This window comes from Augochlora pura, chromosome 3, assembly GCF_028453695.1.
Source record: "Augochlora pura isolate Apur16 chromosome 3, APUR_v2.2.1, whole genome shotgun sequence".
Taxonomy (NCBI): Eukaryota; Metazoa; Arthropoda; class Insecta; order Hymenoptera; family Halictidae; genus Augochlora; species Augochlora pura.
The window spans coordinates 30,484,071-30,510,782 of NC_135774.1; the positions used below are offsets into that span (position 1 = coordinate 30,484,071).

Below are 26,712 nucleotides of genomic sequence, written 5' to 3' on the forward strand. Positions count from 1 at the left end.
AACAATGCAAATTAGGAATGTTCGCGACGCGAGAAAACTGGCGAACAAGTGTCGCGAGTAAGTCCAACTGGATGATAAGGATTTATCGCGCCGGCTAACGCGCGGCAAACCGTCGGCTTGTGCCACGGTCTCGTCGTCTTGTTGTTAGTCACAGCTTTAGTTGTAATTCTGCCGGAGACAGTTGTCGCTCGGCGTAAATCAATTCAGCGAACGTTCGCTCGCGCGCGCGGCCCGGTCCTGCGACCGGCCTCCCCTCCCTCGCGACGATTCTCTGTACTGTAATCAAATATTCGGTGGAAACGATCATGTGTAATCAGACGTTCAGCTCTGCGCGCGCTCTCTGAACTAGTTAAACTTCGTTGTTCAAGAACCGCGAGCAGAAACAGCTGGATTCGGTCGATGCCGTGTTTAGACAACTAGATCCGGTCGCTATTTGATCAGATGGCCGAAACGAAACTTCTCCGGTCGTCGAATATGTGTGGCGCGCGAGCGTTCGCCGATGCTCGGATACCTGCTTACGCAAACAAACTTGATTCTGCTGTTCCGTTGACAGACGAAGAGGAGCACGCGCGTGTGACGGCTGGTCGGACAAGGAAAAATATTCGTAGGCGATCGGGAGCGTGGAAAAGCTCTGCTTAATCGGACAAGTGGAAAATCTGTGTGTAATCAGACGAGTGGAAAATCCGCGGGCAATCGGTCAAGTGGGAAAGCTGTATATGGAATCGGGAGAGCGAAAAATCTATATGTAATCGGGGTAGTGATTAATCCGTATGTAATCAGACAAGTGGAAAGTCCGTGTGTAATGAGACTAGTGATATATCTGGACGTAGTCAGGCAGGTGAAAAATTCATAAGTAGTCGGACATGTGAAAAATTCGAATGTAATCAGACGAGTGAAAAATTCGAATGTAATCAGACAAGTGAAAAATTCGAATGTAATCACACAAGTGAAAAATTCTCATTTAATCAGACAAGTGAAACATTTATACGTAGTCGGACAAGTGAAAAATTCTTACATAGTCAGACTAGTGAACAATTTTGGACGTGGTCAGACAAATGAAATAACTATACCTGATCAGACAAGTGAAAATTCGGCACCTAATCAGACAAGTGAAAAATTCGTACGACGAAAGGTGAAAAAATTAAAAAAGACCACAAGTAATAGAGCAACCGAAAAATCACCAAATGCATACTAAAAATAGAAAAATTCATACACGCTCGACTAAGTAGAAAAATCTGCATACCGCAGCCGGTAAAATAATACCACTGTATCCGCCTAGAGATCCGTAATCCTAAAATCGATCCTATCAATGTAAGGCAGAATCGCGCGGTGCAGCCGGTTACGGAAGCTCCGGTTAAAATATCCGTTCCGTCGAAGGCGACAGGTGAAACAGTCTCCTTCGGTAGAACGATCTACGTATAGTCAGACAGGTGGAGCGGGCACTCGAAGCGGCAGACAAGTGCCCTCGGCGAACACGCGCGCAGACAGTCAAGTAGATTAAATCTGCACGCGTTCAGACAAGCGGCGGAGCCTCATGTATACATACATAAGTAGAAAGGGACGTACATGCCAGGAACCGGATAGTAGAACGGTTCGGCGAAACGGCACGGCACCGACTAGAAACTTAAGCGGTCCTGGAAGCGATTCCGTCGAGCCATGAACCGGCTACGGGCCATCTTGCATCGATTGGCTCCGCGGCGGGTTGGGGTGTGGCGGGCTGGCGAAAGGGGTGAAAAAAAGGAGGAGGAATCCGAAGAAAAAGCGTGGACATAAATAAGCCGGCGGGGCGGCGGGAGTAACGGGAAACGCAGCCGGATGTAATTCTCGAAATAGGTTCCGGTTTCGGATCCGCTCGACCGAGCGTGGCCGGGCGCGGCGCGGAAGGAAACCGCGCGCGGCGTGCGGTCCGCGCCGGCCGGGCGACTTTTTCACGGTTCAGAGAGCCAGAAAATGGCCCCCGCGCACGTATCCTCGGCTTTTTTTTCTCCCGCGGCTAGCCGGCCGCCTGACCGGCGTGCCGCGGCGAATAATTTCATCGACGGGGGCGAGAGAGACTCGATTAAAGAGGCGCCACCCCGCGGCGACCTCCCTTAGGCGCTATGCTAAATTACTCTCGTTCCTTGGTCCGTTTATTCTTCCCGTTATCCCCCGCGGGCCGGCCTCTTTTGTGAGCTCGCGCGCGACTCTGATTTAATCGCGAACCGGCTGATTGGAGAGAACGAGGGGGGCGTCGCTCGTTATGAATCGCCGTTGACGAGCGTCGTTTGTGCAACGAACCCGACGTACCGTGCCGCCGCCGCCGCCGCCGCCACGGCAACAGGAATCCCTCGAACGTGTTCCGGTTTACGCCTCGGCACCCACCGCTCCGAGGCACGCGTGCACTTTGCGCCTTTCCACGGTGTAATCGTCGAACGGATGCCGCCTCGAGGACCCGGTCGCGTTCGAAATTCGGATCTAATTTCGTCTGCGACTGGCTGAAGTGGATTCGTTTAAGACGCTGCGCGCGAATTCACGTTGCTCGACTAGATAGAAAATCGTCAAAATAGATTCGCAAAATCTATAATCGGACACGCTAAAACCAGGTGTTATTTAACACTAGGATCATCCGTCGAACGACAGATACATTTATAAATTATTTATTCAACGCGCGCGTTAACGTTCGTTAAAATCCAACGGTGAATATCGCATCGTTGATTTCGCAAGCTAATAGAAAACGTCCGCTTTTAGTGCTCCGTAAATCTAATGTTAAGCTTTCATTCGGTCCCGGTCGACGGAGTTATTGCGATCGTTTATCGCGTCGGCGGAATTGTCGATGATATTTCCAGTTAAGTAGATCGAGCCTGTGTGTAGCCCGGCATCCCCCCCACCCACCTACCTTTCGCCGCGGCACTCCGCCGCATAAAAGTCCGCTGAATAAACGTCCGGATACCTTTTGCGAGCGATATCATTTTTCATTTGGCCGGCCACCGGCGCATCCGATGCGAAATTAAAGGCCGGGCAAAAACACGGGACGACCCCGGGGCGATTCCCGGATAATCTGATATTGTTGGCCGTCCCGACGTCTCCGCGTTTTTTGTTCGATTCCCCCCCGGCGTTCGACGGCAACGACGAACACCGAGTCTCTCTCTCTTCGGTCGCGCGCGAGAGCTCTCTTTGAACAGGTTCACCGGCCGAAGTATATATATTTCCACGGTCCGGCGGATCGACGATCGTTTTCGAAGATGCCGCAACGGCGGATGTTTCGCGACGGGACAGGAATTTCAAGTCGTTTAGAAAATTACACACGGAAACGTTTCTCTTTAAATTTCCACATCCGCTGTTTCTTCTTTGGCTCTCTCTCTCTCTCTCTACTGCTACGCGCGCCCTTTGCCGCGGCGAATTCCGCTCTCCCTAGCCCGCCACCGTTCACCCCCTTTTTTCCGGCCAGACAGCTAAATTTGCATGCATTCTCGAGCTCCTTTACCGCGTTTGATCCTTTTCCCACGCTTGAATATGGATTACGCGGATCCGCCACGTATGCCAGGCGCCGACGGATATTTCCGCCCTGCGATTCAATTGGACCGACGGTAATTTCAAGTCGCCGTCAACGTTAACGAACCCCTGTACCAACCGCCGTGACGTTCGCCGGAAACTACCTACCAAGACATTTTTACCTTAGTTCGTTTGCCATTGTACGTTATTATTGCAAAGCTCTTTGAGAACGACTGCCATTTTCATAGCAATTATAAATTCATTTATATGCTACGCTAGTTCTCTAACTTTTGTACATAGTACTTATTTTAAATGTAAAAGGTATTACAAGTAAATATAATAATATTATGAAACTACTATTATTATAGATAATACAATATATTATACTTATATGTAATATAAAAATGATTACAAAAGATATTACATATCAAAAGATATCACATATAAGTATGCCATATATAAAACTGTTAATAACAAATATATTAATAATTTCAGCAGACAAACAGCACAGCACTCGCATATTTAATCAGCCACGTGATATAGAGCGCCGCGTAGCCGGACGAGTAGAATAATCCTGTGCATACCCGGCCAAGTAGAATATCTCTGTTCACAGTCAGACAAGTGGAATAATCCTGCGCATTGTGGGCCGAGAGTAGGGCCTTCCTGCGGCCGCAAGGAAAAAGTAGAATAATCCCTTGTATGGCCAGTCAAGTGTCACCAGGGTTCTGCACGAGATCGGGACAGCGTTTGTGAATATCGTCGCATGAATGATGCAGCCCGGCGCGAACTTGGACAAGTAGAATAATCCTGGCCAACGACCGACACGTGGAATAATTCTACACGTAGACTACACACGCTCTATCGGACAAATAAGAGCTGCACGCGATAAGACGCCTGGATTAATTCCGAGCTCGGTACAAGTGGAATAATCGTGTTCGTAATCAGACAAATACGACGATTTGTAGGTGAAGAGTAAATTGCGGTTTTTGTGAATTTATGGTAGTAATTAGGAGATAGGAATGATATAGAATATGATTTAGATGGAAATGTGATTTTTGTTTTAATCATTGCAATAAGCTGGAAGTGATGTAGGAATGGTTATACATTTTTTTATTTCCTAATAATACATTGTTTAGGGTGAATAATCTTGGTTATAATTTCGCAGCAAGTAAAATAAACCAACCTATAATCGAACAGAGAAAAACAACTCCAACAAATAAAATAACTCAGACAATAATCACACGATAAAAAAATAATACTAGTAAGTAGAACAACCCCGACAATAATCGGACGAAGAATAAAAGCCTAGCAAGTAGAATAACCGGGGCTATAATCGAACAATAAAAAGGGACCCAGCAAGTAGAACAGCCGGGGCTGTGATCGGCCGGCGAGACGACAAGAAGAACAACCGAGGAGTTAAATCGGACAAGGAGGAATAATCCCGATCGGAGTGAAAAAGTAAACCAGCGAGCTGCGGATCAACCGAACGGGCACGGTGCGGCGCAAGTGGCGCGACTCGATGCACAGTCAGACAATCGAATAAATTTGCATAGCCACTCGTCGGGATTCGATTCGCTTGTGTAGGATCGCGGGCTAAAAAAAAAAGAATCGGTCGCACCCGGGTCGGTGTCTGGGTTCCGCGCGCAGGAAATGTCTCGTCGCATGGGATAATACGAAAACAAACACGCGGGGGGCTCTCTTTCTCTCTCGGCGACGAAATCGGTCAGAGGGCGAGCCGAGGCCGGTAAACATCGATACAAAACGTGTGCAGCGTGCGCGCGGCTCCCGCAAAAATCATTCGACATTCAAAACAGGTAGCCGGTGTTCGACTACGCGGAATGGTGCCTGTATTATCCCTCCCCCCTCTCTCTCCCTCTCTCTCTCTCTCTCTTTATCTCGCTTTCTCTCTCTTTTCACTCGTTCCGTCGCCGTCGCTCCGTCAGCCACATCGAGGCCGTCGGCATCACCTAATCGACGCGAGACCCGTGCGGCTAGAAAAAACGATTTTACGCGGCCAGGGGGGGGGGGGGGGGGGGGGGGGGAGGAGAAAAAGGGAATTAATATGAAAACGGCGGAGGGTGCAGCGGACTCGGCACAAAAAACGAGCGGACCCGCCGCCGCCGCGCAATAAACGGCGACCGGCTTTTTTTCTCTCCCCACTGGCGGATTCAATCGAATTCACCGGGGTTCGACGTTTCGTTCGGCCGAATTTTCTGAATTTCCCTGGTTCCTGCAACGAGTATTTAGGTCGCGCGAGGCGGATCCAATTTTTTTTCGCCGGCGGAGTAGAGGGGGGGCGGTGGCCGGCCGGCCTCCGGGCGACCCACATACATCCCCCGAAGCTTAATCATCGTTTGTTTCGTCGCCGATCCGGGCCCGGTATTTTCCAAGATCGCCGTCCCGTTTGGTTCCGCCGCGGCGAGGAAACCCGCCAATTCGACCGGCCGATCCGTCGATAAATCGATCGATCGGCCTCGACATTGTCGCTCGAATCGTGTTGGGATTTGCTCGGTGGATAAACGAAGAATTTGGGTCGCGACACACTCGTAACACAACAATATATTTAACGCGTTCAGCAGCGACAATTGACCACTAAAAACGCGACATAGTTGAAGCAATTTAATTAATCTAACTAATAAAAAAAATTCAGTTCAGGCCATTTGATACTTTTACTAAAGACTGATACATTAAACGTAATTATTAATTATTGTATACGTAAGAAATAAATAAACTTATAAATAAATTACTTTAAGTGGCCATAGGATATTGCGAATAACGCTGTCACTTTAGAATCGAGAATTTACAAGCCTCGTTCATTGGTCTCAGTGTTAGTTCGCGAAAAACAACGGCCGGGAAAATTAGTTTCCGTCGAGCGGCGATTTCGACCGGGCAGAAGTAAAACGGGGGCGGCGAGCGTTCGTGGATCAAATATTTCGTATAGCTGCGGGGGGCAACCGGCCCGTAACCGGTTGGCTTAGGAAACACCGTCGACAGTGAATGAATAATTCAGTTAATTAACCCCGACACCCGCGGAATAATATGAAGCCCCGGTGTTAATTAATTATTAACCGCCGGTCTTTAAACAGGAACGGCCGCGCCGATGAACGTTGCCGGCCGCGTGCACCGCTACGGCGGGGAAAAATCGCGGAACGATCGGCCCACGGGGCCGGCCGCGTCGAAACAGAATATAATGCGGCCGGCAAACTGCGGGGCCGCGTAAAGCGTATTATTCCGAATCGATTAGCCCCGGCGATCAGCAATTTCGCGCGGGGGGGACAAAAGCATGCGACAGCACGCGCCTACGTTTCCGGAATCGCTGCCGGAATATTCATCGACCATGCGAATGTAAATTTCCGGCGTCCGTCTAGTTGCTTAACTTCCTATTCGACTACAAATACCATCGCGCCAACGAATACACGGTTTTTCGGGTCGTCGCGCCCCGTTAACCCCTTGCACTATATAATAACGAGTCGGTGATCAGGATTATTCCATGGAAAATCTATTAAAAATAAATATTATCGATTTCTTCGAAATAAAAAATTAAATCTTTCTGTTAAAAGTTCATTTAGAAGTAGCGAAAATTGTAGACTAGGATAATTAAAACAGAGAATGTTGTTATAATAAATTATAATCGAACGCTTTCCTTACATTTATAATACTACAATTACCAATAATCGAAAAGCAGAATTTCACTGGGCTAAAACAATATCATTTTTTTGTTTCTATTCTGAACTGTATTGTTATTATAAATGTTAAAAATTGAATGTCAACCTAAAGGCTTCCTTTACAGTGTATCTACAGACTTAGGCGAGTGTGCTATAATTTGGCGTTATTTAATAATATTATATAATAGACTATCAAAAAAATGTCTAAGCACCAATGAGAAGGGGGGGTGGCGTGGGGCGCATTAGCTTAGGGGTTGATTGAGAGAAGCCCGCACGAGAATAAACAAGAATTTCAAGCCGCCGAAGCACAAAAGCAGCGGGTTACTTCGTTGCTCTAACGAATAGTCCGCCGCGGAATTGCCTCCGGTTCGATTCCCGGAAAAACCTGCGCCCTCAATCACGAAACCGCCACCATTTCCGCTGGCCGGCTTCCTCAAGCAACCCCACGGAGAAGGCACCGCCCGCGTTGCACTTAATCCTCCGCCCAATAAATTTCGATCCACCCTTCTTCCCGTTTTCGAAAAAGTAATCCACCCCGAGTCTCGCTTCATTTCAATTGCAAAATCATTGTATATTTAATCAGCAGGTTAACCCTATTTTCGCCGGACGAGGCTACCTTAACAAAGGTTCTCGAGTAGACCTTCCGCTGCAATCCCTTCCCTCTGTCGAATCGGTATTTACCATTCAGTTAATTAGAAACAATATGGTCGGGGGAAAATTATTTCGAAAATGTAGACTGCATTATTTTTATTTTATTTTAATGGAAATAATTCAAAAATGGAACTCCTGAATTTGCTGAATTTTAATTATAAAATTGTTAATTCTTAATCGCTAATTATTTAACTGCAAAGTTGGGTAAGTTAATCTTACTTTCGTAGAGTGAAAAATTTCTTTAGAATTAGAATTTACTTTAAGGCTGGACATAGCCTTAAACCACCCTCTAATATATCTTCATTCTGGTCACAGTAATTTATTCTCCACAACTAGAATTCACCCTAAATCAAAAATACTACCCCCAAGTCAACATAATTCCAAAAATATATACCACATAAATCCCCTTCTATCTCCATTGTTTCCAAAAAAATAATCAACTCCATCCGAACCGCAAAATCCTTCCACCCTGAACGACGACTTTACCCCCACCTTCGCCGCCGAAAATTCTCTCGGCACCGCTCCGAAAAAGATGCACGTATCGCGGTATCCAGCTTCCAGAAAATCCATCGCGTCCCTCGCAGTATTCCAAGACCTTCGATCACCCTGATCCCAAAAATATCGACTACATGCTCGACGACCACAAAGATCGCGTTGCGCCGCTATCGAGCACGATCAGACCCCCGGTAACATTCGCAAACCCCTGGCAAAGGGGTTGCAGCGTTACAACGAATTTATTCGCGTTTCTTCCCTAAGCGTTATCGCTGGCAGTCATTTCCTCGGCGAGTTCCGCAGGGGGTGAAAGAGGAGGGGAAGAGGAGGCCGACTCCCGCCGGCAACAAATCAAGATCAGGTGGCAATAGTTGCCGGAGGGGCGAGTCCCGGCGAACGCGGCGAGTGAAGCGAGTAAAGCGAGTAGAGGAAGGAGAGAGTGTAGAGGGTAGAGGGTAAAGAGGATAGAGGGTAGAGGGTCTAAAGGGTGCAGAGGGAGTCGAGCGTCGCGCAGGCGATTGGGGTCGTATAATAAATAAGGCTTAAGGAGCAGAGACGGAGTATCGATGTCCTCTAAGTAGAGCTGAACCCCTCCGGCAACGCTTCGATTTACCGCCGCGAGGACGCGGCTCTCTCTCTTGGTCGTCGCACGGTCCGAACGAACGGGTTGCGCCCGGCCGCGGTTCCAAGTTGGTAAACGCCTCCGGAATCCGTGGGGGATGACGGATGGACCGGTGGCAGCGTGCTCTGGCGCAACCTGCACGGTGTCCCACGAATTTATGGCTCGCGGAATTCCCGACAAGAGTTGTTTATTCTTAGGGGGTGTGTCGGCCGACCGCTCGGGAATATTGTCACGTAGGTTACAAGCCCGGGCACCTCTCTCTCTCTCTCTCTCTCTCTCTCTCTTCGCCGCTTTGATTTCCACCGAATTGTTTGCGAAGAATATTTCAGAAAAGCGTCACGTAGCTCGTTCGCCCCGGGAACTTCATCGAATTGTTTAGCTTTGGAGGAGAGACGAGAGAGACGACAACCACCTCTCTCTCTCTCTCTCTCTCTCACCCTTCTCTCTGGTTATGCTTCTGTTCCGCCAGGCGCCGAGAATTTTCGAAAAATGCCCGGAACGTTTGTGACAAATGATTGCAAAGAGGGGCAAACGGGACGTGTTCGACGTGAAAGCGAAGGACAAGTGGATGGAAAGGGGGAGGAAACACCGAGGGATGCAGCGAGGGGTCGAAGGAGAGGGCGTCGCCCGGTGTTTACGAGTCAATCGAGGGGAGGATTCCGGGGGCGTCGGTTTCTTTTTAACAAACGCGAGCGGCATTCCAGCCGTCCGGACGACGACGAGGACGATTCGTAATACTACTCGTGTCTCTATCGATAACTACCGTCGTACAGCCGTCCGCACGAGTGGACCCGGAAAAGAGATTCGCGATCCGTCCGCGACGGCTCCGTCTCGTACTCCGTCACACTCCGTCTCGTACTCCGTCGGAATCCCGGCGTGTTCTCCCCGGCCTTTTTTTCTCTCTTCTTTTCTCGGACGGGAAACTGCTCGGCCGAGTGCAGTCGTCGTCGTCTACGGACGTTCGCGAAAATTTGCCGGGGCGAAAGTTTCGCAGAGGGAAAAGTTGCCGCGAGAGGAAACAGCTGTGCCGCGCGCGAAACGTTCGCCGTGGCACGTTCCGAGTAGAATTGGTCCGTGTCGGATCGGCACCCCCCGGTACGATGGGAACGTAATTGTGAGCGCGGATCGAACGGCGACGACCGGTCCGTAGATTACGTATAGTCGGGACCCCGGCGCCGGGAAACGTGATTATAGAGATCCGTCCGGGAAAAGTAGAACCCGGTCCGTGCTTAGTCAGCCGGCTGAAACAATGGGAGGCCGTTCCGCGGGCCGACGCGCTCTGTAATACAGGGGGAAATTAAAATCCCAGGTGTTCGGCGTAGAATAACATGTAATACGGCGGAATTAGCCGATGTCTAGTCGGCCTGCCCGCGCAAATTATACAGCGAGGGTAGTAACAGGAGGGCGAGCATCGCCAGGACAGAACACAGGAAAACTGAGCGAAATTTGGACGATCGTCACTGCGGTCAAAATTGTCGTATCGCCGTGGTTCAAAATTCGTTGGATAGCGTGAAATCTCTAGTTTTAGACGAATTTTGAAGATCTAAGCTGCGAGAATTTTTGGAAATATTACAGCGACAATTGTAAAGGATTGACAATTTTTAACAGTATTTTTAATGTCAACTTTGAAATACTGCCTGCGGTAATAAAAATTTTTTTGATTAATGGCGTTTTTACTAGTTAAAAGAGGGTACTTTTCTGTTTAAAATGAGCGTAGTTTGATGGTCCTGCGATTTTTTTACGCTGAGATACGTGGCTCCAAAGTTGAAGTCCTTTTATCGACATCGATTGCCATAATGACGATGCTGTTCTCACTTCGTAAATTCTTTAAATAATTAATTAGTGTCAATAACACTTCTATACTGATATATTCATTCTAGTAAAATTACTGTCTTTTTATAGATATTTATTTATTTATACAATCATTTATATATATTTATATATCGAACGATTTATTTATATATACTTGTCGAATAGCATCTAAAAACATACGACGACAAGAAACAAACAAATTCCATCAATTTATCAATATAATAAACAATTATCCGTTAGGAATAATTATTAACTACGACTACCAAACCTATAGTGACACAATGGCAACAACAATTCCAACACAATATACAATAATCCAAGACAAAGCACAATGCCAATCAATACAACCAGCATCCCTACAAATCCAGTAGTGCAAGTCAACGCACAATGAGCCCGGCATAATAAATCAGCCGCTCGAAAAACCGTAGGCCCCAATAACCAAACCAGAATTCGAACCACTATTCTAACCAGCATTCTAGCCGACTCTCTTACGCAACGCGTGAGTGGATGTGAATGGTTAATTAAGACAATAGTGAATCAAGTATACAAATTCGTCTGGCCGAATTGGCGAAGGGTCTCGGCACGGCATAAAAGGGTCCCATTGTCGCGGGACGATGTCTGCGCCGAACCAGCATAGAAATTTCATAGGAATCGGAAGGGTGGCAGTGAGAGAGAGCAGGCAGGGGGTAGTTTCCCCCCCCAGGTTCGATTGAAATAAAATCATCCGCAGGCGGCGTAACGAACTAATTGACTCCGCCCGCCTCCGCGTGGCCCGGCTTTTTCTCTCGTTTCCTTCGCGATGGCGAAAGGATCGCGCGCGCGCGCGGGGAGGGACGGGGGGTAACAATTTGCGAGCGATGAATAAAGAAGCGAGCGAATCCGCGGCCGTTTCGCCCTCCATTACGACGAAAACTTCGCCCGTGCCTTGGGGGGATCGTAACGAGCCCCGATTCCGGACTGGCAACGCGGCAAAGGAAACACTCCGGGACCATCGTCGACGATGCTCGTTCACCGCATCCCCCCTCTGCTACTACCACCTGTCCTCGTTCGCCCAGCCAGGGCCGTCGTTATCGGCTATGTTTCTCGCGCTCGTCGTCTTCGACGTTGTTCCAACGATTTCAATTTTTTCGACTCGATCTAAACCCTCTTCCGCCTTCCTGCGCGGATTACGCTGCTCGATATCTTCCGAAATTATCCAACGAAAGGTACCCCTCCCCACTTTGATTCCCCGATAATGAGAAATTCAGTTCGCCAGCATTCCGCGAACCGGGGAACAATATTTGCTCGCGAAATTTCGCCCGCAACGAGTCCGCGGAAACTTGATTTCGTTCTATAGCTGCAACTTTAAATGCTCCCCGGAACTCGCGCTGCAATTTTCCTGCCTCGCTTCTCGGGGCGCAGGGTTTCTCAACCGGGGCTTTGCCGCGGTGTTTCGTGGCGATGTCTTTGACTTACCGAGCACCGAATATGACCTTGATGTCTTGAAGACGTCTTATTTCGGATTCTAAAAGGACGTCGAATTTTGTACGTCTTTAAAACATCTTAGGGACATCTAGCAGAAGAGAGGTCTTCAAGACAGCTTAAAGATGTCTCATAAGAAACGTCATAAAGACATCCCATAAGAGACGTCTTAAAGACAGCTTAGAGACATCCAATAATAGACACCTTAAAGACAGCTTTAAGGCATCCATTGATAGACATCTTAAAGACAGTTTAAAGGCATCCCATAACAGATATCTTAAGGACAGCTTAAGGACGTCCCATATAACACATGTCATAAAGACATCTTAAACACGTCCCATAGCAGATGTCTTAAAGGCGGATTAAACAGATTCCGAATGGGACATCGTTTTAACGTCTGAAGCAAGACGTCTTTAATCCACCTAAACTACGTCTTCAGTTTGTCTTTTATGTACGACACGCAAACGATCTACGAACGGCCTAAAAGACGTCTCAGAAACGTTCATTTCAAGCCTTTAATACGTCTAAAGGACGTTTTAAAAACGTCTTGATCTTAGTAAGTAGTCTTGATATGAGTAACATAGGACCTTTCTAAGCCGACTTTAGGCCATCAATACACCGTTCATAGACTATTAATACGCCATTCATGGGTCATTCATGGGTCGTTCATAAGTCTCTAACACATCATTATACAACCCAAAAATAGCATGAAAATTCATCTTCGCTCCAAATTAAATTATCTCATCACCCACACGTCTCTAACGCCGCAATCAAATTGCTAAACTAATCCAGGCAATTTCATCTAGATTTCGTTAATAGAACAGCCACGGAGTAAACAAAGAAAATGATCGAATCCAGCATTCGCCGGGTCTCTCGCAAGGTTCTCGTAGGTTCGCAAAATTCCGGCAGGAGATACGATCTCTCGTGGCAGCCTCGTAAGAAGACATCGGCAGCGGTGCCGTCCGAGGACCGCGCGACAGGAGCCATCCTTGCTGCCAAGCAGAAGCGGGGACGACGGTCGGGGGGGACGCGGGGAGGAGAACGGGTGGTCTCGAGGGCGCCCCAGATTTCCTTATCAACAGCAGGCCGTTCCATAAACAAGAAATCCAATGTGGCGGTCGCCCGATGCACGCCTCGATCTTCCAGGAAAAATGGCGCTGGGCTTATCGCGCTCGCAAGGGTTCCTCCGCAGAACACCGAGAGAAGAGAGAGAGCTGCGCGGTGCAGAGCGCCTAGATCGGATCGATGCGGGGGCCGTGCGAAGATCGCAGACGCGAAAAGCGGCGGTGAAAAAAATCGGCGCGAGTAGAAAGAAGAGGAAGAGAAGGAGGTGGAAGGGGACGTTGATTCACAGAGAAATCGTCGAACGAAAAATTGGAATCTTCTCGCAGGTTTTGCGACGGCAAGGTGAAGAGGAAGGGGGGGGGAGACGAGAGGGTGTGCGGGTCTTGGTAGGTGTCCCCTTTGATCCTTTGTTTCTTCCACGACATCGAGCACCAATTGAAACGGGCGCAAAGTGGAGATGGAAATCGATGGGAACCGTACACCGGCGGCGCGCAGATTAACTTGATTTCACGAATAAAAGTCCAATCGGAGGCGGCTGCTATTTATCGACGCCGTCTGCCGCCTTCGAACGGCGACGGGGCCCCTCTCCATTTTACCCTCGTCGAGAGACGCGCGCTTCTCGAAACGGATCCGGACGAGGAGCGCGCGCCGTCTACGCTCCGCGAAACGGGACACGGGGAACGTCGACGAACGGGAAACCGAGAATTTTTAATCGGTTCACGATAGGAGATATTTTTTAAGCAATTTGAGAGGGGGTTGTGGAGCCAGTTATCGTGGCATAAGTGATTACTATGTGTCGATTTCATTTCCAACTACAATTCATTCTATATTAATCGAGCTGAAGCATATTAATTTTTTCAGTAACGAATTCTTTATTGATTTATTTATTTATATTATACACGACTCTGGAACTCTTAATGAGAGATATTTATTAACCAATTTAGGTGAGGGTAGTGTGGAGTCGGTTATCACGGCATAAACGATTACCGTGCGTTTTTTTTATTCTCAAACATCGATCCTCTATTTGTCAATAAAATATACGTAAATATAATTTATTAAAACAACTTATCGGAATAATTTCAACCTGTTAAAACCGAGCTCGCGTTAATTTCTCGCAACGAGCGAGAATTAATATTTAACCAAAAAAATCGTTCCGGATAAAATCGCCGGAAATTTTCGTTTGGTTTTATCAAAAGCGTATTAACATTGCGGAGAGACGCAGTGCGCGGCGTCTGTGTGCATCCAGCGAATTTATTCGGGGATAATTTGCATTCGCCGATGACGGGCACGAGCCGTACGCGATTAGGTCGTCGGCAGCTCGACGCGAATAAATAGTCAGACGAGCGCGCCACACTCCTTACCACCCCCCCCCCTCTCTTCCTCTTCCACCCATTGTTTACCGACCCCGTTAATTGTAGATTTCACGCGGCGTCAATAGTATTACAAAGGGGTAGAGACGTTTGCAGACAAGAAGTTTCTCCCATCCGACACCGGTGAGAAACTCGCGTCGCCGTTAGTTTCGCCGTAGTGGAGAACAGGAGAGCCGTATCGCGCGGACAAACATAAGGCAATTATATCCCGGGCTGAATCGCGGCGGGCCGCGAAAGAACAATAAGATAGCCGGAGCCACCAGGTGGCGGAGCCAGATCTCTGCGGGGACGATCCCGGTGGTACGGCGGTGTTTCGTGTCCTTGGTTCAGGGGAACGAGACTATTGAGGCGTGGACAAGTGCGGCGGATGCGATGAGGAAAGTTTCTGCGGTTGTATAGTCTTTGGCGTCGGTCGAATCGACTGTCTGCGATCGGACGAAACTTGGGGCGACGGCCCGTGTTCGAGTAATTCTTGGACGACGCGGATAAACGATCCCGATTAGGTGGGAATTCTGATAGAAATTTCTTAACACGTTGTTCACCGGTCAAGAGTTAACTAGCTACTAGTAGCTAGTAGAATAGGGTGATCCAGAGTCAGACAATAAGAAAAAGGAGAATTGAAGAGAATGGTTGAAGCTTAATTTGGTGAAAGAGGAATATATTGTATGTAATTGAACGCGAGTATGGAGTAGGAGAAAAGGCCAGGTTAAAGTCAGACAATACAGAAATGGAATAGAGTTAAGCTTTGGAGTGAAATAAGTTCATTGAAATATACTTTGGTGCAAATGAAATTGTGTAGACTGTAATCATAGATAATTCTGAGACTGATAAGTTCGTGATCAGTAGTAAAGGTCTGCCTAAAATCAGCCAACAGAGAAAACTAAATTAATGTACGTCTCAAACAAAATGTGATTATTAAAACACACTTTGGAGCAAGTAAAACTGTGCTATTTAAATAATTTGACCATCGAGGCGCAAGTAGAACAAGTCGACAGCTAGTCAGCCATAACAAGATCGATCGACTAAACAATCTAACAGCCCTGACAGCAATCGAAGGTGCGGTCGACCACGTTGCCGGCCAGCAAGAAGAACCCCTGTCTTGCATTATGCCCGCGAACTGCATCGGCAAGACGCAGTCGCCTAGGGTGCGCCGCGCTCCTGAATATTCATGAGTGTATCGTGGTCGGCCGGGAAAGGCTATTGTTAAAAGAGAAAGAGAGATACAGAGAGGGAAAGAGAGCGAAAGCGACGAGTGGAACGAACAACAGAAAATTTCACAGCGTCACGACACAGCCGGACGAGACGTCGCTTCCAACCGCGTTCGCAAGGGAGTTCGGCGAAGCGGTAATGATTCGATGATCCGTTGCTTAAATCTGTTCGGAGCTGGCCGGGGAAGCCGCACAGGAGATTCCTAGCCGAGGCGGGACAATTAACCGAAGCCGATGAAATACAGCAGAGAGTCGGCGGACGAGGCGGGCCCTGTGCTCTCTCAAAGGACACATCCTTTCGTCGGATCGATTCGACAAGTGCAACGCCAGGAATTCCGGACACGTACGGCCGGATAGAGCGACGGGGGTGGAGGAGGAGGAGAAGGCCGCGGAGGGAGGAGTGGAGCGGGAAACGGGAGTTACAAAACGGTCTGGAGATGAAAGAATCGTTAAGAGGAGAGAGTCGGCAACGAAATAAAACGACGGTCCGGCGGGCGCCGGAGGATCGAATGTCCGAGGCGACACGCTTCTGGACGTCCTTTTGCCGCGATCAGAGTCCGTCGGAAGAAGACCCCCAGGTACAAAGGAGCGGCGGGATGACGGGAGGCGACGGATGAGGCGGGAGTGGCAGAACAATCGGGAATAGCAGGATTGCGTTCACGGTGGACGGGCGGGCACACGGCGAGGTCTTCGAACTCCGGCGCGGCACGGCTACGTGTTCCGGACCGTCTTCATTTCTGCATCCTCCGCGCAACACGGATTTCAAAGGGGGGTGGAAAGAATTCGTGGAGGAAACAATGTATCGCCGGAGAAGACACATCCGGAATAACCCGGCCCGAGGTGATCCTCCGTTTCCCGAGAAATGTCATCCACCGTCCGGTTTCATCCCGGATGATCGTTCGGCGACCGTTCGATGCGACGCGCGCGAAAATATTTCGCTCCACGGATGATCAGCGAAACGGGTTAACGGATCTTCGCTCGGATCCTCGATACCGAGGAATGATTACCATCGACACGCTCCACTTTCCTCCGTGTATATTCGTCTGGCGGATCGATGCGATGCTTGTACATCCTATTCAGCCCTGGAATTCATTACGGCACTTTCAAAAGGGTTAACATATTTCCGAGGGAAACGAGTTTACCCCGGCTTCGGTGTACGAGCAACGCCGACCGACCGAGAATTGATCGGACAACTCGCGCGAGCCGGGACCGTGAATGATAGAGCCGGGATAAGACTGCCCCCGGCCTCCGAGATAAGTGTGGTTCGGTCGGAGTGACAGAAATAGCACGGTTAGAAAAGAGAGCGAAATAGAGAAAGAGAGGGGACCGTTGGAGTGAGCCGCGAAAAAGTTTTATCGACGGCCGAAGTAGAATAAGTTCGGAACTGATCGGTCAATTTTTGGAACGATCTCACCTTCCACGGAAATAGTCCGCGATGGCTTCTAGCTGTTCCGGTAATTAGGTTCGACCGAATTTAAAAGAAAAGCTAGAACGGCGCCGAAAGCGGAGAAGATCCCTGAAAGTGGTACGAGTCGAGGAATGGTCAGACATTTCTGTACCCGTTCCTCTATGACGGTACAATCGCATTTAGCTGACCGGATAATTCGGAATAAATTACCCGGAGGGTGATAGATGCGGGAAGGAAAATTTCGACAGATGCGAAAAGTAGAACACACCAGCCACTGGTCGGGCAACCTATCTCTCCGCTAGCGACGAATGCGGCGGCGGTACGGTTACATTCGGCTGCCGTGTCTGTCAATCGAGATGACAACGAATTCTGTCGGAAATGTTCCGTAAATCCTTCAAGTAGAATTCGTCTGTTTTTGGTCAGACAAGTTCCACGGAATCGTCGATCCCTGGTACGGCGACGGTGAAGCTGTTTTCGGCTTCCTTCGAACAAACTTCGACGGAGAAGACGAAACTTTTCGTGCTGGATATAATACAAAAATAAAAATATAATAGTATAGCAGAAATATGAAAGTATAAAATATAGAAATAAAAATCGAACAGTGTAGCAGAAATATAATAGTATAAAATATAAAAATAAAAATATAACAGTATAGAGTAGAAATATAAAAGTATGAAATATAAAAATAAACATTTTATAGTATAGTAGAAATAGTAGAAATATAGAAGTATAAAATACTAAATAATAAATACTGAGTGCCGGATAAAAATTACTCTCTTCCACTGAATCCATCGACAAGTTTCCGCGTAGAGAAACGCGAACAGGCAAAGGTATTCCAGTTAAATTACTGGCGAAAGAAGGTAAATATGTCGATTGTCCGGCGTCTCTGTGCAATCTCGCCGGTTTTCTCGGAGACCGGCAATTAGCGTTTCCTTATAATTCACGATAAGTCGAGCATCTTCCAAGGCTAGCGAAACGGGAGCAAGACGGCGTTTCGCGTGCGTTTCCTCGAAGACGGGCCGAGTGTTCTTCTCGAACAAACGACGTCTTCCTCTCCCCATCCACCGTCCAAGGAATAGAAGAACAGTGTCAATAACAACAGATATTTTTACGAGGACGACGTTCTCGAGAACGTGATTGTTAATTCGCCGCGTAAACGACAGCCGCGCCGAACAAAGGGATCTTTTTCATAGCCACCGTTTTCTTATCCGACTTGGATCTTCTTCCGCCGTGGTAACTGGCTTGTAGATGGCATAATAAACTGCGCGTCGTCCCGCGACTGTACACCGCGATGCCTCCGAATTACCATTTCAATTCACCGCCGGCTGAATTACGATCTCCGAGGCGGCGAAATCATTTCCCTCGAAAATTGCCGGAGGAGTGGAAGCAAAGGTGTCGCAACCGATTGCTGCTTGGTTTACGATTTTATCGCGGATTGGTTATTGGTGATTTTTAAGTGAAAGGGGTATGTTTAAAAGACAGTAGAGTAGAAAATAATACTTGCAGAGGATCAAAGTGCAAGTAATTACCAAACGATTTCTCAGTTCGATTTCTTCCTTCGATGAACCTTTTGTGAAATATATTATTTTATTATATCTGTCACTGTAACAGACTTGTAGACAGAGCTTACTAAAAGCAAGGGTTACTTTCAACGAGGAACTATTTAGAATAACGTGTAACACTTTGCAGCGAAGATCAAGGAACGCAGGCAACGTGTCCGCGCAACAAAATCCGCCTCAAGCCGAGCAGTTTTTCCTGGGAGTCGGTCGAACCGGGTTCGTTTTCATTGAAAGTTCCCGGGACCGGGCCGCGTTAACGCGATTAATCCGCGCGACGACCCGGCCACCGGGATCCCCGTCGTGCCCGCGACCCGTTAAACGGTGTAACCGACGAGTGGATAATTCGATGAAGTAATTCGGAATAATTGGGCGGGCGAGGTCGCGCGCCAAGTTTGCCCGCGCGCGAGCGGGGCAAATGCAATAATAAGAAAGCCGGCGCGCAGCCGGCTGCAATTAGCAGGCTCGAATCAACCGAGGCCACACCGGAGACGGTCGCGTCGTTAGATTAAGGAATTTCATTTGCCGGGCTGCCCGTGGCCCCGAATTGAACAACAAGTCGCCCTCGACCGTCTTCTTGTTCCACTCTCCTGTTCTTCGACCAACAACTGCTCGGACGGCTTCCCACCGTCGAACGTGATCCCGCGCCGCACACCGCCGCGGATATCGAATACTTTTTACACTGGGCAGCACATTTTATCTCAGTCGTTAATCCCGGTTCGGCAAATGCAGCCTTCGGTAGCAGATCGAACCAGTTGGCTGCTTTTAACGAGTACGCTCGGCAGAATGCAAAATGCTCCGGTTTTCCACTACACGGACGAGTATACTCGTCGAGGATAGATCGCTGGTCAAGAAGGTTGGGTTCTAGGATGTTCTCTGTTCAATTCTGGTTTTGGTGAAATTGCTGCGTTGGAAGGAAATGTGAGCGAAATCGAACAATATAGTTGAAATAATTTTCACACTTTTTTTTTATTACTTCAGCTCTCTGCTATTATACTATATAAGAAATTTAGCTTTCTATACTATTCAAAAGCATTGATAATTATGCTAAGTTTCAGATTTGTAGCTTTTAGAATTCTCCTTGGAAAAATTCGTAAAAATTGTATAATTTTCACTGAAGCAAAACTCGATTTTATTACACCGGAATTCGACTTGCTATAATACCTATTCTATTGCGACTGAGGATAAGCTAGCCACAGAGACCACTGTAATGGCATTAATTGGAAGAGCAACGACGTTAATAAAGATGCAGCTACCGCGCGGCGAACGAAGCATCGAGGACGAGAAGCACTTCCGTCGTCCGAGGACATTTCAGAAATGAACGTCGCGCCGGTAAGAATGATCCGTTAATGCAAAGAGGCCCAGTTTTCACCGCGGTAAGAGTTTGCCGGATAGTTTCTTCATCAACGGAGAGTCGCTGCTCGGATTCGTAGGAGGAGCGCTCGAACGATCTCGCGCGAAATCAATTCAAAGAAAACTTGGTCCGCGGCCGGGACATCGCCGAAGAATATTGTCAGCTTGTTAGCGAACCCGGGAGCACTTAGAGTAACCGGAAGGAGAGGAGAGAGAACACCTGTAGTACACCAACTTCCTCATAAGACAAACTCCGCGTTTACCGAGTCAATACTCGTGGTCCCTTGCAGTCAAGTTTCGCCTACCACAATTTGACTCTTCGCCGTTCTCCCTCGGGGCTGCTCTACTCTTAGAAACTCGCCCATACTCTTCTCACACCTTGCCGAACATCGAGAGCAATTCGGGGACCGTGATAAAAATCCAATTGAACCTTTGGTCACGAGATTTCGAAACGAGACCTCTTATTTTACGTAATATATCGTGTGATGCATGATATTATATGATAGCATTGTTATATGATGTAGAATATTATATAATATTGTCTTTTTCTGAGACACTTGCTCAGCTAACATTTAGACAGCTAACATCCAGAGAAAAGTTTACACCGTCAACTAAAAAAGCAGCAGGTAATATTTAGCGAAACATAACTCTTTATCAAACAATCTGAAACTCTTCCAAACGATCTGAAACATTCGAAGACACAATTAACACTGAGAACAGCACAAACTATGACATACAATTTCGTCTAAATCATCGATCAACCTATCGAACTCCACTCACCATCTCTCGACAATCTAAAACAACGTCAAACATTCTCAAAAAGATTGCCGCCATATTTACCAGCAAAAATGTATCAAACCTCAACAAACAACCTTCTAATCTACGAACTTACAACACAGTCTTCAAAGACCTCGTGCGGTATTTTTCAGGTCGCCAAACAGCGTCAAACATACAAGATGATCCTGCCCCATCGAGCAGCACGGGAAACGAGCGGGCAACGAACGAGCTCCGTTCGCAAACTCCGTGAAAACAATCCAATCCTTTCAGAGCCTCCCGTAGGGCTTGCGTCGCCTTTGCCGGTGGTCTCGGGTTCGTTTCGGGCCGGATCAGGGAACCGCAGGAACGTCGCGGCGACGAAGAAATCGAATTGAATTAGATGGCGGGCTAGCCGCGGGAATGAGGCGATCAAGGGGGGGAGAACGAAGGGGGGGAAAGCGGACGGGGGCGACCGAGGCGGAATTTCGAATTTTCCGGGGCAAGTTTTCCGCCGGCGACGGCGAACGGTAAATGGGAAAACTGGCTGGCATCGTGTGTGGGGGGGATAAGCAGAGGCGTTCCGCGGATTTGCCGGTGTTTCGCGTGCCTTTTGCCCAAGCTGGCATCGAGGCGGCTGCCAGGAGAATGGTCCGCGCGGCGGCGGCGGCGACGGCGGCGGGAAAAAGGGGGCAAAGACGCGTAACCGCAATTACCAGATTAAAGTCGAGACACTTTATCTCCGCTGGCCCGTTCCGTCCCATTTTTTCCCGTGCGCCGCGCGCGCGCGCCACCGCCTTTTGTTCCCGGTTGCGGCTCCTCGCTTTTCCTTTCGGGTTGGCGGCATCGGGTAAATCGCGGACGCGAATATCGCGTCGTATCCGTTGGAAGAAAGGACCTTTCACCCGCGAACACCGGAACAAAACGCGTCCCATCGTTTCAAGCTCCGATTCCTTTCCCCTGTCTTCCAACCCCGTTCTCTATCGTCGGCGGCCACTGCCGCCTTTCTCTGTTTTTCTTCTCGTCGAATCCTTTCCTCTCCTCCTTTCCCCCCCACCTGTTTCAGCGCCGCGTTCCCTAATAAACCGACGGAGTAAGGAACGCGCCGGCATGAAAAATACCAGAAGCCCCCTCCCGGTCTGCAATTAGCAGATTGAAGTCAACAAAGTTTTCCGAGGCAAGGATCAAGGATGAAAGGGAGCGAACGCGCGAGCCGCGCGGCTCGCTCACCGGACGGCTCAGATAAATTATTTTTTGACACGCGTAGGGGCGGCTCCTTTCCCTCGGAATTGGGGCCGGGGAGAACGCCGCCGCCGAAGAAGGGGGGCGGGGGGGAACCACCGCTCCAACGGCGTATCGCCCGGGCACAATGGCTAATTTCGAGATTGGTTTCATGTTAATGCCGTCGCCGGCGACGGCGTAATGGCAGCGACGCGCTCGCGATATAATAAACAGATGGATGGCGCATTAACTTTTTACGGGCGCGACCGATCGCGCTACGGCTTGTTTTTTGACCCCGTTTCCCCGTCGCGCTGCGATCGCCGCTCGTCGTACAATCCGCAAAAGCGAGCCGCGATGCATGCAAATCCCGCCGTGGATTTTTATCGGTTTCATCAATTGAATTTATTCCGGTGCGCGGCCGCCGTGATCGCGGACCCGCTCTCTCGCGAACGAGGCCGCGTCATCTTTGCGGAACCGCTGCGGCGGAAAATGTTTGGACAATGAAGGGTTAATAAAGCTCTGAGTAATTCTGAATTTAAAGATGGTGCAGTTTTAGTCCCATTTTTAGTCCCATTTTTAGCCCCATTTTTGTGTTTTTTTATGAAAGTCGGAAGACTTATTGTTTTAATTCGGACGTCCATCCTTGACTAGACTGTCTTGCGCAATAAGGAGCGAAATGCTTGTCAAGAGAATTCGTGATCCCACCAAATAGATCGGGGAATTATTCCCCGGGGAAAGGACGGTCCATCCGACGTAATTCCTCGTTCGATTCGTCAGGAGAAAAAAAATGCGTGCGCAACGTGGCGGAAGGTATACGGCACACATCGCTCCCGCGATAAGAAGCGGGAATGATGGGCCAAGTTCGGCGAAAACTATTACCATAAAACCGAACTCCGGGCAAACATGGAATTCCCCGCGATCTCTCTCCTCGGCTGTCATGCTCCCGGAGAATGAGTCATCCGAACGGAAAAGTTCGGAACCGTAGGAGGAGGAGGAGGAGGAGGAGGAGGAGAAGAGAAGAACGCGTGCACGGGTCGCGGGAGGGTGGGTGCTCGAGAAGTTTTATTTACCTTCGATCACGACTGAGTTTCAATATCGCGACAATGGGACTGGGGGCTCTGTTTGGTAACAGGCCGGGGATACGGTGTCAGCCCCTCGACTCGTCTGAAAGCTCCCACCGAAAGCATACCGAGAAGCCTGACGGTGGCACACGCGAGTTCCGCGACACGCGTACTCTCTCTCTCTCGATGCTCGTACTTACACCTATCCGGAGTCTTCTGCCGTCGCAAGGCGATGGGTGACTAGAGATCAGTGATCTCTCGGCGGCGGGTTACAAGCCAATAATTATTTCACCGACGATCATTTCGTCGACTATGCTTTTGTTAATTTGGTAACACCGTGTTTCGTTGACGTTGTTACCAAAGCACCGAAATATGTCTACGTTCACTCTCGTTTCACCGACGAATGTCGTCGTGACGCTTTCTGTGTGGACATATTGTTGAAATAGAGACGATAATAATGCGTTTATGTTAGTACTTTGTTAAGCAATATTTATATTTACTGTTATAAAGTGATTTGCTCGGGGATACTGTCGTTCGATACTGTACTTCAGTTTTCTTAAAGTACTGAGCACTTTGAGTGTAAAGAAAATGAAAATCAATTGATGAACTATTCCCTATAGAATTTCTTAATGATATTGAGAAGAACATTATCTAATGGGATAAAATTAATGAGAAATGAAGAAGAAGGTTAAGCGTTGATTTTAACAAAGGTAAAACAATTTTTTCGGTGTATAAATAACGTCTATAAATGTAATAGTAAAAAGAATATTATCTAATGGAATAAAATTAATGAGAAATGAAAAAGGTTAAAGATTGATTTTAACAAAAGTAATGCAATCTTATCGGTGCATAAATAACGTCTGAGAAATGCAATATCGCAGAAATCGTGTACCAATGAGAACATTGCAGGTGAAACCCAAGCGACGGTACATCGTAATTAGGCTATCCCTTGCTAGGACAATTCCCGCACTCCTGTTAAATTGCTGCAGCCGAATAAACACGCAATAGTTGATCATCCCCGGCGAAATAAAATATAGTTGGCCCTTAGCAAGACGACGCGCAGATGAGGAAAATCCGCGTAGAAATGTCCCCGGTTTTAGCGTCCTCATACAAAAATCCTGAGACCTCAACAAAAGGATTTAAAGATCGTCCTTAAATTACCCTTCTACCGAAAGGATTTAGGCGGCTCACCGTGTCCGTAGCACGCGAGCCATTAAAACATTGCAGAAACCTTGGCAAACGGTCGGAAAATTTACCTAGAATTCCCTGGCGCCTTAAAGAGAGCTGCGTTGGCTCGCGCTATCCACAACAACTGCTTCATTAAAAAATCCTCGGACCGTGCGCCGGTTCAGAGAACTCTCTCTCTCTCTCCCTCTGAATATCCCCGGCGACCGAAAGGATTCAAGTGGCTGGTAGGATCCAGCGTAGACAGCCCGTTAAAAATCCTGGGGCACGGCCAAGGCAATTTAACAACTAGCCTTAGACATTTTATTAATCGGACGGATCAAAGCATCTCGGTGGATCTGATTAAAGGAACCCCGATCTAACCGGTTTAACAATTCAGCTTGCACTTTTTATTAAACGAAAGGATTAACGCAGCACCTGTTTCAATTAACGAGGAAAGATCCTCGGATCTAGGAAAGTCATTCCACTTTCTTTTACTCTCGATCGCGTCGAGAGCAACGAACTCGTAAGAAATCATTTAACCTAGCTAGAGAAATTGAAGACTCCTCCTGGGAGTTTATATTAATCGAAAGGATCAAACTAGCTCGGAGGATCTACGTACAAAGCAACGCTGCAAAAATCCTTCGACTTATCCAAGGCGGTCCGACGATTCACCTTGAACTTTCTATTAATCGAGAGGATTAGACTGGCTCGCAGCATCTGTTCGAATTAACGTGAAAAAGGATGCCGGAGTCTGAGGGTGTCGTTCCGAAGATACAGATCGAACTTTCTTTTAACCCTCGATCGTGTCTGTGAATCGGATCTGCTCGAACGGACCCATAAAAAATCCTCCGAGCCAGCCAAGTCGGTTCGAAAACGGTCTCCGAATGACCCGGCAATCGAGTGGATGGAAACGACCGACAGGATCCATCCAATCGTGCCACTTGGAGATCCTCCTAGGGTAGCCAAGATTTAAGAATGTCCCTAGAATCGGCTGGCAGGATCAGGGCCGGAAGAGACCGACGGAACTCTTTGAGAAGATAGAGAGAGAGAGAGAGAGAGAGAAAGAGGGGCGGTCGAACTAAACGATCCTGGCCGACGGGATTGCAGGCAGGCATCGGGCGAAGTTCGGGGAAGAATTGTCCGGTCCGCGGAAGTGGCCTGGTTAAGTGGTCCTCGGAACGCGACTGGAATATTCGTCGGCGGGCCGGAAGTTTCGGATCGACGCGAGGGAAATGGAGGCCGGTTGATCGAAGGGGGACAGGAAGCCAGCGGCGACACGGCACCGGGAGCGGAGCGCGTCCGGCGGGACGATGGGATTGAAGAGGACCATTGGTACCGCCTCGTAATCCGAACGGGATCCCCCGCGGGCCGGACAAAAGTCACCGTAACGACGCTATCCCTGCCGGGCCGTGGAGCCGGCGTTAAACGACCCCCATTCGAGGGGTTGCAGGTAATCCCCCGGCCCTTCCTGCATCAGCAGATCCTGGAACTTCGGGCGCCTAGGGGCCGCTGCCCGAAGCCTAGAACTTCGACGATTGTTCGAGGGTTCCGGTTGATCTATCGCGATCCACATGGGACCGGTGACGCCGCGAAGGAGCCTAGAAACCTACGCGGAACCATGGTCCTGGACCTTGGCGACGCGACCATCCGATATCCTCTCGGAGGACGCTCCGTGATCGGCGGTTTCGCGATGGCAACGCGACGGATCCTGGATCACCGTTGTCGGAAACTTACCGCCCACTATCAGCAGCAGGTGGAACAGAGCACGTCTCACTTTCCCGCACTTCCGTCGAACGTCTTTATCCATGCTGGAGCCGGTGGTTCACTAACGACGATGACCTGCGGTGGCACTGGTCCGTCTACGGACGAGGATTCGATGATCCACGGGTCGATGTCAGCCGACACTGGCCGAGCCGGTTGGTGTCATCGGGACAGCGTGGTCCCGCTTGCTGTTCCCGGGCCGACCGGCGGTCGGTGTTCCGCTGCCGCAACTCTCCCGAAAAATCCGCCTAGGGGTTACGTTCGCACCAACTACTCGCGCTGACACCGGCCGCGACGCGGAGCCGACAGCGAGCACGACGACAGCACAAGCCACGCGGACGCGACAGTTCCTGACTTGCAACTGACGAGGGATGCTGCACGAAGAGTTTGCGCCGGCCTCGCGCGCGCGCACAGAATCCTTACTCCCCTGCGCTCCTGGCACCCTCGGTCAGTTAGTCAGCCCCTCCCCCCCCTCTCCTCTACGCCGCGTTCGCCAACCCCGCGGAGTCTCCCTCTGTTCCGTCTCTGTTCGCCGACTGTTCTCTCTCCGCTCTCTCATCGTTGGCTCTTCGTTCTCTCTCCGCTATTTCTCTCTTACTTCTTTCTCCGCTCTCT

General features: G+C 48.9%; 1 protein-coding gene across 1 annotated transcript in view; it reads right to left on the reverse strand.

Annotated features, from left to right (window-relative positions):
• Window positions 1–26,147, reverse strand: part of LOC144467561 (uncharacterized) — a 179,723-nt gene extending 153,576 nt beyond the window's left edge. Inside the window, exon 1 of the mRNA XM_078176419.1 lies at window positions 26,071–26,147. Coding sequence (XP_078032545.1) covers window positions 26,071–26,143 — 73 coding nt within the window. The 5' untranslated portion in view covers window positions 26,144–26,147. The remainder of the gene's footprint in view (window positions 1–26,070) is intronic.
• Window positions 26,148–26,712: the final 565 nt, after the last annotated feature.